Source organism: Athene noctua, chromosome 1 (genome assembly GCF_965140245.1).
Source record: "Athene noctua chromosome 1, bAthNoc1.hap1.1, whole genome shotgun sequence".
Lineage (NCBI taxonomy): Eukaryota > Metazoa > Chordata > Aves > Strigiformes > Strigidae > Athene > Athene noctua.
The window spans coordinates 247,423,959-247,439,125 of NC_134037.1; the positions used below are offsets into that span (position 1 = coordinate 247,423,959).

Consider the following 15,167-nt stretch of genomic DNA (forward strand, 5'->3'; position numbering starts at 1 on the left):
GTGTGGCTTTCTTAGAACAGGGGTTCTCCAACTTTGCTCTCTGTAGCCAAGCATTGTTTTAGAAATGCTCTCCTCTCCAAACACTCTAACAGTTTTGGTTTTAAAACCTTCATTTTTTAGACAACAGTTCAACATTTCCTGGCTGAGAATAAAACAATCCTTGCTCTATTCAAATTTAAGGCCTGGGTCCCCATAGGTTGCAGCACTTTTTAACTTATTTTTACTTCTAGTTAGAAGTAGATTTATTTTTTAAAGCTAACATGGAATTTGTTTGTGTAAATTAACATAATTCCCTAGGCATCAGTGTGGCTATGATAATTAGCCAGCCAAGGATCCAACCACCGAAATGTAACTTCAGGGGTTGGGACAGCTGGATCATATGTGGTGTTACATTTAGTTTCACTGGCAATTCAGAAAATATTTAATAATAAATTTCATTGCTTCTATTCCCCATTTTCATATACAAATAAATCATCTTTTCTAAAACATTCTTTTTCTTTAGTAAGGCTAGTATTCATAGTCGTATCAAAAATGTTTGCTGTTGGAGCAATCTTTCATCTTGCGTTCGTTTTTTTTTAATTATGAAATTCTATAGCATTCTAAACTTTAATGGTCATTAGCAACCCTGCACTTGAGTAAAGAATCACATTAAAAAAAAGTATAAGGTATAATATTTTCTTGTCCAAAACTAAGGCAGGATGAACAAAAGTAATGAGCTCATCTAATCCTCACCTAGCATGCCTTGATTTTAAACAGTATTCAAAATACAAAGCCCAAGAGAGGATGTTGTCACTATTATTGCACTTTCTCAGTGTCTTGCTATAGGATTAGTTTTTCCTTTAGCAGTATATAATTTCTTTTCCTGAAGACCACACAAAGTTATTGTACTCTGAAAAGAAAAAAAGCACTTAAAGTTTTATGAAGTTATGACCTAGACAGAAGGATACAAAAACAAATTACCATTCTATGATTCAGCTATGTCATGATCTAATATTGTTTCAAAATTATTATTCTGTTATTTAGGTTGGCATCATCTTCTGAACACCCGATGTGCTCTTTGGCATGCTACAAATTCAGCAGACACACTGTCTTCTGGGCTTTACAGCTTCTTCTGACGAATGTACAACATTTGGAACAAAGCCACTCTTGACACCTTCCCATCCATCTTGTATTGAGATTTCTCCTTTTTTTACAAGTTCATAGATGTCTCGTGTAAGAATTGTAAAAGACTCTTCAACATTCGTGGCATCTTTTGCTGATGTTTCTATATATTTCATTCCACAGTCAGATGACAGTTTTTCAGCTTCTTCTCTTGTAACCTCACGCTGTGACACTAAGTCACATTTATGTCCTACTAACAGGAACACAATCTGAAAGGGCTGCACATGCATTTTTGCTTCTTCTAGCCAGTCTTTCACATGTTCAAAAGATCGTCGATTTGTGATGTCAAACACTAGTAAGCCACCCACAGAATTGCGATAGTAAGAGCGTGTTATTGATCTGTGAAGGAAAAAAAAAAGGAAAAATTAAAATACATTTTCATTTTATTCGTAAATAGATTACTTTTCCATGTGGCAATGTGTTTTTATCTACTGTAAGTTTTATGAAGTATCTTTGCTTTTTTAAAACTAATTGGAATTTATTAATTTACCTTCTACACAGAAATGTTCATTTTTCATTTTTTTCTTACATTCAGAAGTCACTTTCTAGACATTCTTGAAGCCTACATCTCTAGTGCAATTTTTGAATGCTGAATTATGCTGCAAAGTACTCTTTATTAGCAAACTGTGGCACATGTTCACAGAATAAAATATATATATTGTCTTGTCAAATACTTGTTGGTGTTAAAGTCTGAGTCCTTCAATGTTATACAAACATGCACTTCACTTTTTTCTAATTGATTATTTCAAACTGAAATATGCAGGCAGATGTCAAAAAAACCTGGAGCCTAAGCTTGCCAATGTATAAGCGTATCTTTCTGTATTCCTTGCAGAAGAATTCTTTGATAGAAAAGTTTGTACAGATAACCATAATTGTTTGTGCTTGCAGAAGTCAACAGGTAACAGACTAAGAAAGGAAACTCCCTAAACAAAACTGTGCAAAAGTAACCAAGCTGGGCAAACACACACTTGTTACAGAATTGGCAAGGATCACTTCTACCTCCAGCATATCTCTCACACAGAAATTCAAAAGACTTCTAGGACTGGCAACAGGTATTTTCTACTTTTGAACCCTCTATGTTCCAGAGCATTCACTAGAAGGAGTTTTGGAAGAAGGAAACCCTTCCTCTGGTTGAAAATATTTTTATTATGCTCTAGCAGAAGAAGAAGTGCTTGTTAGAATGTAGAGAAAGATACAGAGACAAAAAAAAATATTCTAAGAAATCTCTAATCATAGGAAATACAGGAGGATGGAGAAGGTGAGGAAAAGACATTTTAAAGGAGTGGAGACAAACACTCATTACTAGCACAAATATATAGCTAGTGTATATATAAGTATTCTCCAACTGAAATGAGATGCACAATCTCTATTCAGTCATTAATTGAAATTATACTTTAGCCAAAAAATCCATTTTATTTTATGATTATGAAGAGGATACAGCCTCAAAACTTTTGGAATCGGGATGAACTGTACACAGTAACGTATCTTTCTGTAACAGTAGCTCCCTCTGATTTTCAGTTCACCACATTTCATATAGTGTTTTATAACTGTTTGAACATAGAGGTATAATTAGCAGCTGTAGTCATACTACAGATAGGTAAGTGCACAGCTAGATAAAGCTTAAGTTTCTTGGCATATCTAAACTCATTTAGCGACAGCAAACAGCATTTGAAATGGTTTTATTTAGATAACAGGTAGGGATTCCTTGTTGTAATGTTTAGAAAGATCTTTTTTCCTACGTTCCCAGCAAGATAGTCCATGGAGTGTCTCTCTGAACAGTTTAAATGTGAAAACAGCAGCATCTTACCCTCAGATTAAATCAAGTAGCCTGGATATGAAAAATGACACATGGATTTGCAAAATTATTTAAGACCAGAAATGAAGGGTGTCACATTTTGTGAAGTATTAAATAAAGGTGCCATAAAGATCTATTTCAGGTTTTCTTAAGCATTTTTTTGCTATAGAGTAGTTGCAAACACAAGTGAGTACATAAAAATCATTCAGGTGGTCCTACAAAGAACGGAAGTGGGTGATCAACATGGGATCTGATTTGGAGAAGTGGAAGTTAATACAACCTATTTTAATTTTTTTAAAAAATCTTGAAAACAGTTATGCCAAAGAAATGCATTAGCCAGGGAAGAAAGTAGGTTAGTATTGAAAATGCAGTGCATCATTTACCAAGCACTTCTACGTAGAATGATGTTACATCGTGTATCTGTGATCTGCAGTACTGAAAAACAGCCCTCCATGCGTTACTGGGTGCTTACACACAGCAGTCAGAACCCTCATCTGTTATAACTCACTTCTGCAGAGATATGCTAATTTACGCTACCTGATGATCTAAGCAATTACACTTAATTATGTGTATGTATTGCCTGTAACGGAGATGATTAAAAAGTATCTGTAACTTTGGGCTGCACCTCACAAAAACTGGGTGAATATATGGGAGAGACAGCAGTCGTTTCTTCTATATTTTTGGGATGTATAATTTGAAATTAGTTTTCTCATTACCCAAAAAAAGTTTGATATACTAGAGAGGCTTTAGAAAACAGTAACAAAAGATAAAAGTAACACAAAAATTTTTAAAGATACCTATGATACATATGCTATTGTGTTACGTGATTGTCTAACATCTCAGAAAAGGATGTTGTTTGTTAAAATATGGTCTACAAATATTTGGATAGTTTTACTATTAAGGTGAGTTATTATTTGCAGTTATATTTTAAAATAAATCCTGACAAATAAGACAAAATTTGGAAGAAAGTTTAGATCATCAAATGGGAAAAATATCTGGGCACATGAATGTGGCAGTCATTCAACAGTATCTGAAACATCTCACATACGCAAAATATTTGAATTAAATATGACAATAAGAATAGATTGAGCGTAGACATATATTTTTAGTGGGCTGCTTAGAGTTATTTGGAAAATGAACTGTGTGAAGTGGATGTACTTCTGCTCACTTATGCTCTGTATCACATCTAGAAAAAGTGAAAGAGCATTGCCTTAGATGGTCTAGTAGGTCTTTCTGCTTTTGTTTTATTTTTTTTTCTCTATAAAACTAAGTGCAAAGGCAATTTTTGCCTTTTATTAATATCATCACTAAAGATTATAGGACTTTTAAGTGCCTTCAGCATGACTTTGGCAGAACTATAAACACCAACATCTAAAATTGTGTTCCACTCAGCTGCATATCTAACAGAAACACAGAATCACACAATCAGCTAGGTTGGAAAAGACCTTGAAGATCATCCAGTCCAACCATTAACCTAACACTGACCATTCCCAACTACACCAGATCCCTCAGTGCTATGTCGACCCGACTCTTAAACACCTCCAGGGATGGGGACTCCACCACCTCCCTGGGCAGCCCATTCCAACGCCTGACAACCCCTTCTGGAAAGAAATGCTTCCTGACATCTAGTCTAAACCTCCCCTGGTGCAACTTGAGGCTGTTACCTCTTGTCCTGCTACTTATTATTAGGTTAAAGAGGCTCATCCCCAGCTCTCTGCACCCTCCTTTCAGGGAGCTGTAGAGGGCGATGAGGTCTCCCCTCAGCCTCCTCTTCTCCAGACTAAACACCCCCAGTTCCCTCAGCCGCTCCCCGTACGACCTGTGCTCCAGACCCTGCACCAGCTCCGTTGCCCTTCTCTGGACACGCTCGAGTCATTCAATGTCCTTTTTGGAGTGAGGGGCCCAAAACTGAACACAGGAATCGAGGGGCGGCCTCACCAGTGCCGAGTACAGGGGTCAGATCCCTTCCCTGTCCCTGCTGGCCACACTATTGCTGACACAAGCCAGGATGCCATTGGCCTTCTTGGCCCCCTGGGCACACTGCTGGCTCCTGTTCAGCTGGCTGTCAATCAACACCCCCAGGTCCCTCTCTGACTGGCAGCTCTCCAGCCACTCCTCCCCAAGCCTGTAGCGCTGCTGGGGGTTGTTGTGGCCCAAGGGCAGCCCCCGGCATTTGGCCTTATTGAAACTCCTCCAGTTGGGCTTAGCCCATGGCTCCAGCCTGTCCAGGTCTCTCTGCAGAGCCTCCCTACCCTCGAGCAGATCAACACTCCCACCCAACGTGGTGTCATCAAACTGTGGTGCCTGAACAAGTTCCCTGGGGACCCAAGCGCTCTGCCCCTGCCCAGGCTGCAAGGCGCTCAGCAGGGACAGCCCTGCCTTCCCTCTTAGCTCCGATCCGAGCTGAAAACAAACCATTGCTCCAGGTGAGTGCCTGGAAGTGTTCTGCTTGGGAGGGCTTCCCAAGAGCACGCCAACACCCTCAGATGGGTTCAAGCTCCTCACAAAATGCAGAGGAAGTTTCTTTTAGCACAGTGGTTGTACCCATCTTTCATACATATTCCTCACACACTACTTCACAAGGCACAGGTCTGTGTTCACAGAGCCTGTGGTACAGAGGCTGCTCAAGGGGTTTTGCTCAGAAGATGTACAGCTTTATAGACTTCACAGGCCATGTCAATGTGCTGCATATGTCTTCACAGAAAAACTTGATGATGAGAGTGCATGGTAGCCAACAAAAGATAAGGAGAGCCGACAGTAAAAGGCTCTTCATGCAACAGCTGGTAGACTTGTAGATCTCCTTGGGAAGGATGTTATGAAGGCAAAGAGTTTGCCTGTATTCCATGGAAGACTGAACAAGTCCTGAACAACAGACTGAGTGAGCTTTAGTAAACAGAGAAACTGCATCAGTCTCTAGAGTTCCTCAAGATGAAAGTAGAGGATAGCAGAATGCTCAGGAGAATTCAAAGACTCTATCAGAGACAAGATATCCAAGTATGGACTGCAGACAAAATCAGACTGGCCTTTCTTGTGTTCTTTCACAAGCAGAGAATACAATTACATGATTATACACTCTTTGGCAAGTGCTGCAAGATCAGACTCTAAAAGCAAAATGAAGTTTTTAACTCCCTTATTGTTGTCACATTTTGAGCAGAAGGAAAAAACCCGAGGCTCCTGCAAGTTTGAGTCAGGATGATGAACTGGTGACAGGTCAGCTTTGACATAGTCCAACTTTATTCATAAAAGATGTTCAAATTTCCGTTTCCCAAATTATTCCCATGCAGATCCTAAATTCTTGATGAAATGATGGCTTCTCGTGTAAAATTTGGTTCAGCTAATTAATGTCATTAAGCAAGCATCATAGAAGGGAATGTGTTACTTGCAGCACCATGATCAATCTTCTGTGGGAAGGAGGAAGAGGGGAGTACTACCTTTAGTAGAGAAAAGCCTTAAATTAGGAACAGGGTGGGATCAGGGTGAAAAAGTAATGGTCAAAGAGCAGCGTTCTGTCTAATATTGGGGAGACAGCAATGAAGCCTGCCATCTCCTTCCAGAAGACTGTTCAGAGGAGATGCTTGTTAGAAGTGGGAAACAGAACTTTGTTCAGATTTAGAATCTGGCAAATTTGCCCATGACTTTGAATGAAAGGAGGACTGAACTCTTAAATCCATCCCATCTTTATTCATGTGGCTTATCTCTCTGCCTAAACCACTTTGTTTGACTGCTATCCCTTTGTGCCCAGTACTTCCTTGCTGCCTTCTCTCTCAGCTTCTCTTCCACAGAAGACCCTGAACCCTTCTCTAAGCAATAGCTAATGGAAGCACCCAAACCCACATGTCTGCCTGGGCCTTTGTTCAAGGTGCAAGCTGGTATTTCAGGAGGGAGTTTGCCTGCTTCCCATGGCTACACCAAATGAAAGGAAACAACCCTTCTACTTAACAGAGGTGACTGTAACCCCTTGGTGACCGGAGGCCTAGGTGGCTTGGCAGCTCCTCCTCTTTCAGTCTGGAGATTCATGTTGCACCAACCACTGATGATGGGTGTGCTACAGAGTCCAGTCAGTCCCCACTAAATATGTGAACTATTATACCATCTTTGCCTGAGAGTTACAAAAATTGATGTAAGCACTACTGAAAAGGTAATTCTTATTTTCTCCCCCAATTCATATAAATAGAGATTACAGAGCTCCTTATCGATGCTGTTGTTAAATACGGACTCTCCTAGCATCCTCAAGACCATCCTAAGTTTTTATTTTCAGCAAGAATACTAGTAAGAATAATATTTTTGCTCATTTTGTATAATGCTTGGTATTTGTATTATAATAAATGAAAAGTAAATACAGATAAAGGGTTGGAGAGAATCAGCTTTTCCCTACTATAACATACTAAAAAGGTAAGACTGAATTAAGTATTAAAAGGGAGCCGTGACACTTTTATATTAAATACTGTAAGGTATGTCCAGATGGTTCTGTATTTGAAATTGCAGGAGGTGAGACTGCTCCTCAAGAAGTTATATGTTGTGATGTACAATAATGATACATTAGAATGTTTTTCCAAAGGATAACTTTGAAGTCTTTAGTCTTAATTGGGAATATTTGTTAAATGCAGATGCTAAGTTCTTTGTAAATTATGACTTCCCATGTAGAGTATGTGCTGTTTTCACTAATTAATTCTGCCTAAATTACCATTATGGAAGAGGAAAATACTGTCTAGAACAGAAGTCATTCTCTTAGCTTAATCTAAATATTAGGTTCAAGATGTAAGACCCTAATTAATACTCTCAAGAAAAGCCTCGGTAAGATGATGGCCACTGAACAGTTGTTTCTGAAAATGAATGAGAAGATGCATTAATCACATCAGACTATGGCTTTAGGGTGACTTTAAATCAGTCACAGTGTTTCTTTCTCATGATCTTACTGATCTTTTCCAGATGAACCAAATTTTCACGAAAGGCTTTATCTAATTTTGAAGACTTATTTTTATGGTATGACTAAAGACTCCATTGTAATGGTATTAATTTTGAAAATACATATTGCTTACTCAAAAAGAATAAGGATAGTGGTTTATTTTTGAAGCCATGTGTTAGAAATGGAATGTATCTACTATCACAGTCTGCTAAAAAGTGGGTTAATATAATTGAGGCATCACCACAGTATTTTGCCCCTACGTTCTTGAACTGAACCCTCAATCTTAGCACCACTAACAAGCACTTTATAATCTTGGAAGTTTCATGATTTAAATATATTGTTGGATTTAAATAAACAAAAATTAAACAAACAAACAAGCAAAGTCACAGTGAGACAGCTAAAGCAGCAGATTGCTTTAAATGACAACTAGTCTCAAGGCAGAATGAAACCTAAGGTGTACCCCTTCTATAACTTTGTCTGCATTACGGACCTGAGTCTATACAGACCTACCAGTCTGTAAGTTCTTGTTCTAGTAAGGTGTTAGAAGTTACTGACGATGTTGTTGTAATGGTGTATGGCACCTAGGACGATGGGAGATTCTGCTTAGTGATGCCTTACTGATATCAAAGTAAATACAGTCAGTAACTGCCCTGTCTGAGCTCAAAATAAGTAAACTGTATGGCACCCGTGTTTGCAGCTTGCTCACCCTTCTTGTGGGAGTGGTAAGAATTACTTTTATTTGAGAAGTAATGCAAACAGCACATGTTAGAGATGATTTCTGAGACAATGCAACAAATACAGTTCAAATACTGCAGCATCAGTGAACTAGACACATTTAAGAATTTTTCCAAAACAATTTCTCCAAGAAACAAAGTGCTCTCTCAGGAGAGTGTGATGGCAGGTGTTGCACACCTTACTTTTTTCCTGGGAGTGTCCCCAATGCCTGGGACCAAAAGAAGGGAGTCATTATGCAGCCAGGAGTTTGCCCTGCACACAGGGAACTCCCAGGAGCTTTAAGGCAGGCTTTACCTCCTCTGAAGTCCCAATGCAAGTGAACCAAAACAGAATTGGGAATCAGAACTGCAAATTGCTTTGTGTTCCACAAAATTAGATTACTCCTTGCAATAATTAGTTCTTCCCCGAGATGCTTGTGATCTGTAGTCTCCTCCATTAGCAGAGAACAGAATGTGCAAGATTTTAACCTGTGGTGTATAACTTAGTAAAATACTTATAATTTACTTGAGTAAGTGTAAAACAGACCACACAATAAATGCTATGATATTTAGTACACAAACTGACAAGAAATTCTTAGCAGAAAAATACACAAATGTTTAAAACTACTTCCTTCAGTTTGTACCTTCTGGGTATTAGAAAAAACACAGATGTATACTAATGGTAAATTTAAAAGCAACTGACTGCATGACTCATCACTGTATATCCCTTGAGCATTCCCAGGTTAAAGGATGGCTATCATTTGATTTAAAATATATGCAAAACTCTCCGCGTTTGCATTCCTTTCAGTCGAGTGCCTTGTCACTGGCCATCCTGGCTATTTGTCAGCAAATTCAAAATAAAAATATTATACATTCTTAGCCACTGGTTTACAAGTATTTTACATTCTTTGCTAGAAAGCACAAGAAGGGTGAAAAATGTGAAGAGCTTGCTATTACCACTGTTAATTTCTCTGCTAAACTTTCAGATGCCTGCTAGCAAAAATACATATAAAGTTGGAACTCATGCAAGCCCAGGAGTTGTTTGTTGTTTCACTGTAATGCTTGTATTGAAAAAAAAAAAGGTTGGTCTCCCCTGGTGATAGTGAAATCCCACCTCTTCAGCTGAGTGTGAGAATCTGCACAACTGTTGCAGCAGAACACAGGGAACATAAAAGAATCGATTCTGGATGGTGAAGAGACCAATTTCAACACTTCCGCTAGCGCTGCAGTAACAACAAGTGTGGGGGTCAGGTACCACACAGATAGGCTATGTGTTAGCCTCCCACCTGAGTTCGTACCTACTGAGCCCCAAGTCCAAACTAAAATCCACACACAACTTGCCTGAAGTGGCAAGCACTACAGATAGAACAGTGTTGCAGGAGTGAGTGAACGATAGTATTGATACGTTGGTGAATGTTGACTCTCTTGGGGCAGGAAGAGAGGGTAGTTTTGCTACCTGTTTGTGACAGAGAGGAGAAAGGAAAGGATTTAGTATGTGGTGCAGCATTTGAGCTAGTTGAGCTACACTATAAATGACAGAGGTATTAGCGAAGGCTCCTGGCAACCACCAGTGCAGAGCAGGTGCAGAAGGCAGATAAAACACTAATAAGGGACTGTAGCTGGCTGCCCAGTAGCTTCCACACTGCCAAGGCTGCACTGGTGCTCGCAGTGCTGCTGTGCTGGAAGGAGGAAGACCAGGGAGGTGGCCTGGTCTTGCCAGATTGCATGGGAGGGAGAGTTATGGCAGAGGGAAATACCGCAGGGGAGGATGAGTGTGGAGGTGATGACAAAGTAAGAAATGCGGAGTGAAGCAGGGGCCTCCTGCCGCAAAGAAGGAAAAAACTGCGGAGGAGGGATTGCTACCCTAGGTCCAGGACTTCAGGGCAAAGATGGGGGAGGGAAGGAGAAACAGGACAAGGCCACTTGTTACCCCCTAGTGTGAGCTGCGAGGGGATGAGGATCCGTTCCCTGGTGGGTGTGAAGGGAAAGCGGGGGGAAGGAGAGAGCTTTCTGGGGGGGACTGATGGGCAGCGGGGCAAGAGGGCTGGGGGTCACCGGCAGGCAGTGGGGTGGTGAGGCTGGATGGCAGTGGGGTGGAGGGCTGTTCGGGGCACAGCAGCCAGGTGAGCGCAGCGAGATGTGCTGGGGGGCAAGGCAAAGTCCTTGGGGCGGGAGATGTGTCGGGTGACGAGGGTGCGGTGCCGGGAGGGCGGCGGGGTCGGGGCTGCGGGGCAGGCTGTGCCCGGGGGCTGGCAGGTTTGGGGGGCGGACTGGAGGGGGTGGGGAGGAAGATCCTGGGTCCTGTACCTGAACCGCTCCTGCCCCGCCGTGTCCCAGAGCTGCAGCTTGACCCTCTTGCCGGGCTCGATCTCCACCAGCCGGGAGAAGAAGTCCACCCCCACGGTGGGGTCGGAGTGCAGCGGCCCCGGGAAGCGGCCCTCGGTGAAGCGGTGCAGCAGGCACGACTTGCCCACGGTGGAGTCGCCCAGCACGATCAGCCGGAACTGGTAGATCCAAATCGCCGCGTCCATGGCGGCCCCGGCCTGGCCCGGCTCCGCCTTGGGGCTCTTCCTGGGGCTCCTGCGCGGCCGGTGCCTGCACCGCGCTCCGATCGCCCCAACGCCCGGCATCGGCGCAGCGGGCGGGCGGCGGCGGCGTGTGCGCGGGGCCCGGGGAGCCGCTCCCGCGGGTGCAGGACGGGGTTTCCGTGCCGGCCGCGCCGGGCAGGGCAGGGCAGGGGGGCGGCGGGCGGAGGCCGGGTCCCCCCGCCCCGCTCCCGGGGCGCCGCGCCGGGTTCCCGGTGCCTGCCCGGGCGGGGCGGGGCGGGGCGGGGTGGGCGGCGCCCGCGGGCGCTGTCCCTTCAGCACCGCGCGGCCCCGCTCCCGCTCCCGCTCCCGCTCCCGCCGGCCCCCGGGCCCCGGCGCCGCGCCCCCGCCCGGCTGCCCCCGGCCCTCCCGCCGCGGGGTGCGCGCTGGGGCCCGCCTCTCCTCCGCTCCGCTCCGCCGTGGCGCGGCCGGGCCGCCCACCGGGGCCTCCCACCGTGCCGTCATGGGCGCGGCCAGGCGGGCCCTCCCCCGCGGCGCTGCTGCGGGGCGGGCGGGCAGCGGAGCGGCCCTCGGGCTCCGCGGGGGGGACCGCCCGCCGCCGGGCTGCGGCGAGGACGCTGCCGTGCGGCTCCGGCCCCTGCCCAGGGCCCAGCTCGCCCGGCAGAGCTGGCTCCTCCCGTGGGCAACAAGTGCGGGGGGGGCAGGAGAAGGGGGATGCTGGCCGCGGGGCTGGGGTGGGGCGACCAGGCCGGCCTGGAAAATCAGGTGAGAGAGAACCGGGCTGTTACAGCGTGAGACTTGCATGGAAAAGCGGGAGCAGAAAGCAGGTCCCGGGTAAAGGAGTAGAGGAACCAGATCGGCAGGTGGAAAGGGGGCAGGGAGCTGAAAGGAAGGCGTCTGGGGAGGTGGGAGCTGGTCAGGGGCTGCCCCCAGGAGTGCGAGCTGGAAAAGAACAGACCAGCAGGCGGACGAACAAGTGCCAAGTGGTGAAGATGGTCTGGGCCAGCGGTGAAAGGGAAGAGGAGAGCTAGCCATCTAGATATGCCCAGAGAGAACCCTGCAGACCGTCTTGAGAAAAGGCACAATAGTGCAAATGACAGGGACACACACTCTTCATTTCCCAGTGGAACAAACGGCATGTATTGGGCCCTTGTGAAAGTACTGGTAAGAGTCTCTACGGTAAGAGACCAATTCTGTCAGTAGACACGCCTGATGGAGAAATTTCTTTGCCCCCCCCCCCCCCCCCCCCCCCCGTCCCCCAGCATCTTCACCTAAGTATCATGTTACGATAAATCTGCTGAGCAATAGATTCCTCAGATTTCTTTTAAAGTCTCAGAACCACATGGGATAACAAACACTAGCAATCCTCGGATGGCTGATAAGGGCATCGGAGCCAAAGAAGCAGAAATCCTAGGACTTCTGGTAAATAGCACTGCAGCAGCTGCTTCTGCAGATGGGGCTGGCGTGAGGGAGCTGGGTTCAGAGAGCCTGAGAACTGAGCAGAGTAGGCTGGGTGAGCTGGGAAGTAGGTTGTTGCTGGCAGGAGGTCAGCAGCAAGTGGATACTCACATGAATGGGCACTTTGATAGTGAAAAGGACAAGGAGAGGAGATGGGTGACATTTTTTTTCACACAGCTTGCTGTTTTCCTCTGTTAATGTCAGGCACTGATGCAGCTAAAACTGTAACCGCCTGTGGCTGGTGAGGGGAGTATCTGGAACCACATTTCTTTTGTAACTCAGTGGGGCAGTTTGTTATGACAAGTATGCTCATTGCCTGAGTCTGGTTTTGTTATTCCAATGTGTTCCATGGTCACCAGTGTGAGCATGTTTGCCCCTGCAGGCTTGGGTAGACCTTGCAGCTCCAGAGCGTGGATGTGTGAGCCCAAGGGCACCTTGGCCCTTCGCCTGACCAAGGGCAGGCTGAAGTCAGAAGAGGGGTTTGGATGCACCGCTCAGAGGATCACGTCCTCCAGCCCCAAAATGAGCCTGGCTGGGAGGTGCAAGCATGGCTGGCCCTGGGAGACTTGGCCAGGTGACCCCAGAAGCTTCCAGCAGAGACTTGGCCTGGCAGCCCAGAATCTATAAAAGGCACAGCCAGGAGCTGCCAGAGGAATTTATCTTGCTGTGTATGCTGAGCTAAAGCTGCAAGATGCTGCCTGCTCCAAGAATCTGGACTCTCCAGGGGCCTTTTGGGCTGGCCAGTCAGTCCCCAGGACTTAGTGATTGTGTGGGTCTCTGAGTGTGTTTGCTCCTGAACCCGGCACATTTCTCCCCTCTACTATCCCTAGCTATTCTTGTGAAAAATAAAGTGAACATAGCTTATACTTGTCTACTTGCTCCTTTGAGTAACAATTAACATAAAACCATATTAACTCAGATAAATGAACCTTCAGAAGGGTAAAATCTTGCAGTTCTGCATGGGACATGACTATGGGTGATTCCTAGGATCTTTTCTAAGTGTTCTGACAAAAGTGGCAATTAGATACAAGAAATATTTGCATGTGAAACAGAAATGTGAGGAATGTGGTATCAGTAGCTCTGATACTTGCTGAATGTGAACAGGACAAAATTTTAAGTGGACTTTGCTCATTATATGATACCCAGATCCTGCATGGATCACCACCTTGGCTAACACCCATAGGTGTTCAAAGCCTCAAGAATGTGCTCTCTAGCTTAGATGCAGAGCAGAATGGTGTCCTTTGCACATCTGGGCTGGAAGAACCTCACACTAATGAGTTACACAGCTCATTTCCTTCCCAACAGGTGAACAAAGTCAGTTTGCCACTGGCATTGACAGTCGAGCTAAATATGTTTGCAAATATTCTCAGGCTCCCAGAGTCTGGTCTGTCTAGCTAAGCTTGTCATTGTAGAAAGACAGCTGTATATAGATTCACATATATCCAAAGCACAGCCTTATACCTTCATTTGGGACCTTCTGAGTGTTTTATGTTAAATTCTACCTAGGGAACCTGCATTTGTCATGTCTGCTGTGGAGTGGACAAGGTGGGTGAATTTTATATCGAAGTCATTAATTTTTTGTTAGTTTACCAGTGAGTACAGAGGCCCTGACAGCATGCAGTCCATCACAAAAATCTCTGACCAGCAGTCAGGAGAAGTGATCAAAAATGGGTATGCTTTGAGGAGGTGGAATTGTTAAAGCAGAGAGCTTAAAGGAGCAACATGAACCTGACTTGACTTCAGACACTTTCCACCACCTGGGCAGTGGCAGCTTGAATCTGCTCTTCCCAGGAAGGGTGAATCAAACCTAAATTCTGGGAAATAATAAAAAAGCCAAACAAATCCAAACTTCCAAATCTACTACATGATTATCTAGATGACTGCACTAAGCCACAAATTCAAGACCTTTCAAACTAAAAATTCCTCATTTCACATTTTTGACCTGGCATGGATTTTTCTCAACCTTTGGTAAGTATAATAGGTAGGTCACTGGGGATTACACAGATCACAGTGCTCCTGAAGAATGTGCACACATGATTACATGGAATTTTAGAGAAGCATGGACAAAGGTAAGTGATTCTCAACCCCAGACAAGCTGAGACTGAGAATGTGATTTCTGCTGCCACCCAAGAACCTAAGAGAACTGAGGGACCAGTCTGGAAGAAAGAGCCCATCCATGCCTCTTTTAATTGCCTCAGCTATTGGTCCGGAGGGTGATCTATCTGCTCACTGTACCACAGAGAAAGTTTCAATAGATGTAAGCTGTAGGGAGATGCTGCCAGCTATCCTTTTTTTTTTTTTTTTTTTTTTTGATAGAGTAGTACAGGAGATGGAATACTCCCTACTAATGAGCAATGACTTTCCTTCCTTTATGATGCCATCAAGCCAGGTAGGTTTCACCTGATGGTGGAAAGGATATTTCTTAAACCACAATGTTCTGGTAATGTTTCTTCCACAGACTTCTTTGATGCACACATACAAATTTAGTATCTGAGTAGCAGAACAGCACTGTGTTGAAATGATCGGTCTGCCCTAAAATCTCATAAATGTTATGAGAACAAATCTACTGCCCTTCTTACTGTTTGCTG

The 15,167-nt window shown here is 44.5% G+C and overlaps 1 protein-coding gene across 1 annotated transcript; it reads right to left on the reverse strand.

Annotated features, from left to right (window-relative positions):
- Positions 1 to 970: 970 nt before the first annotated feature.
- On the reverse strand, positions 971 to 11,394 carry RAB39A (RAB39A, member RAS oncogene family). The gene is made up of 2 exons (XM_074932227.1): positions 10,883 to 11,394; positions 971 to 1,500 (listed from the first exon to the last, which is right to left on the reverse strand). The coding sequence occupies exons 1-2, from the start codon at positions 11,203 to 11,205 to the stop codon at positions 1,074 to 1,076; spliced, it is 750 nt and encodes a 249-aa protein (XP_074788328.1). The 5' UTR covers positions 11,206 to 11,394; the 3' UTR covers positions 971 to 1,073.
- Positions 11,395 to 15,167: the final 3,773 nt, after the last annotated feature.

Bases quoted from the DNA above. Each gene is read 5' to 3' on its own strand.
- RAB39A (XM_074932227.1), bottom strand. From the start codon at position 11,205: ATGCCGGGCGTTGGGGCGATCGGAGCGCGGTGCAGGCACCGGCCGCGC. The intron at 1,501-10,882 runs GTACAGGACCCA...TTTCCTTCACAG, and splicing joins GCGGGGCAGGAGCGGTTCAG to ATCAATAACACGCTCTTACT.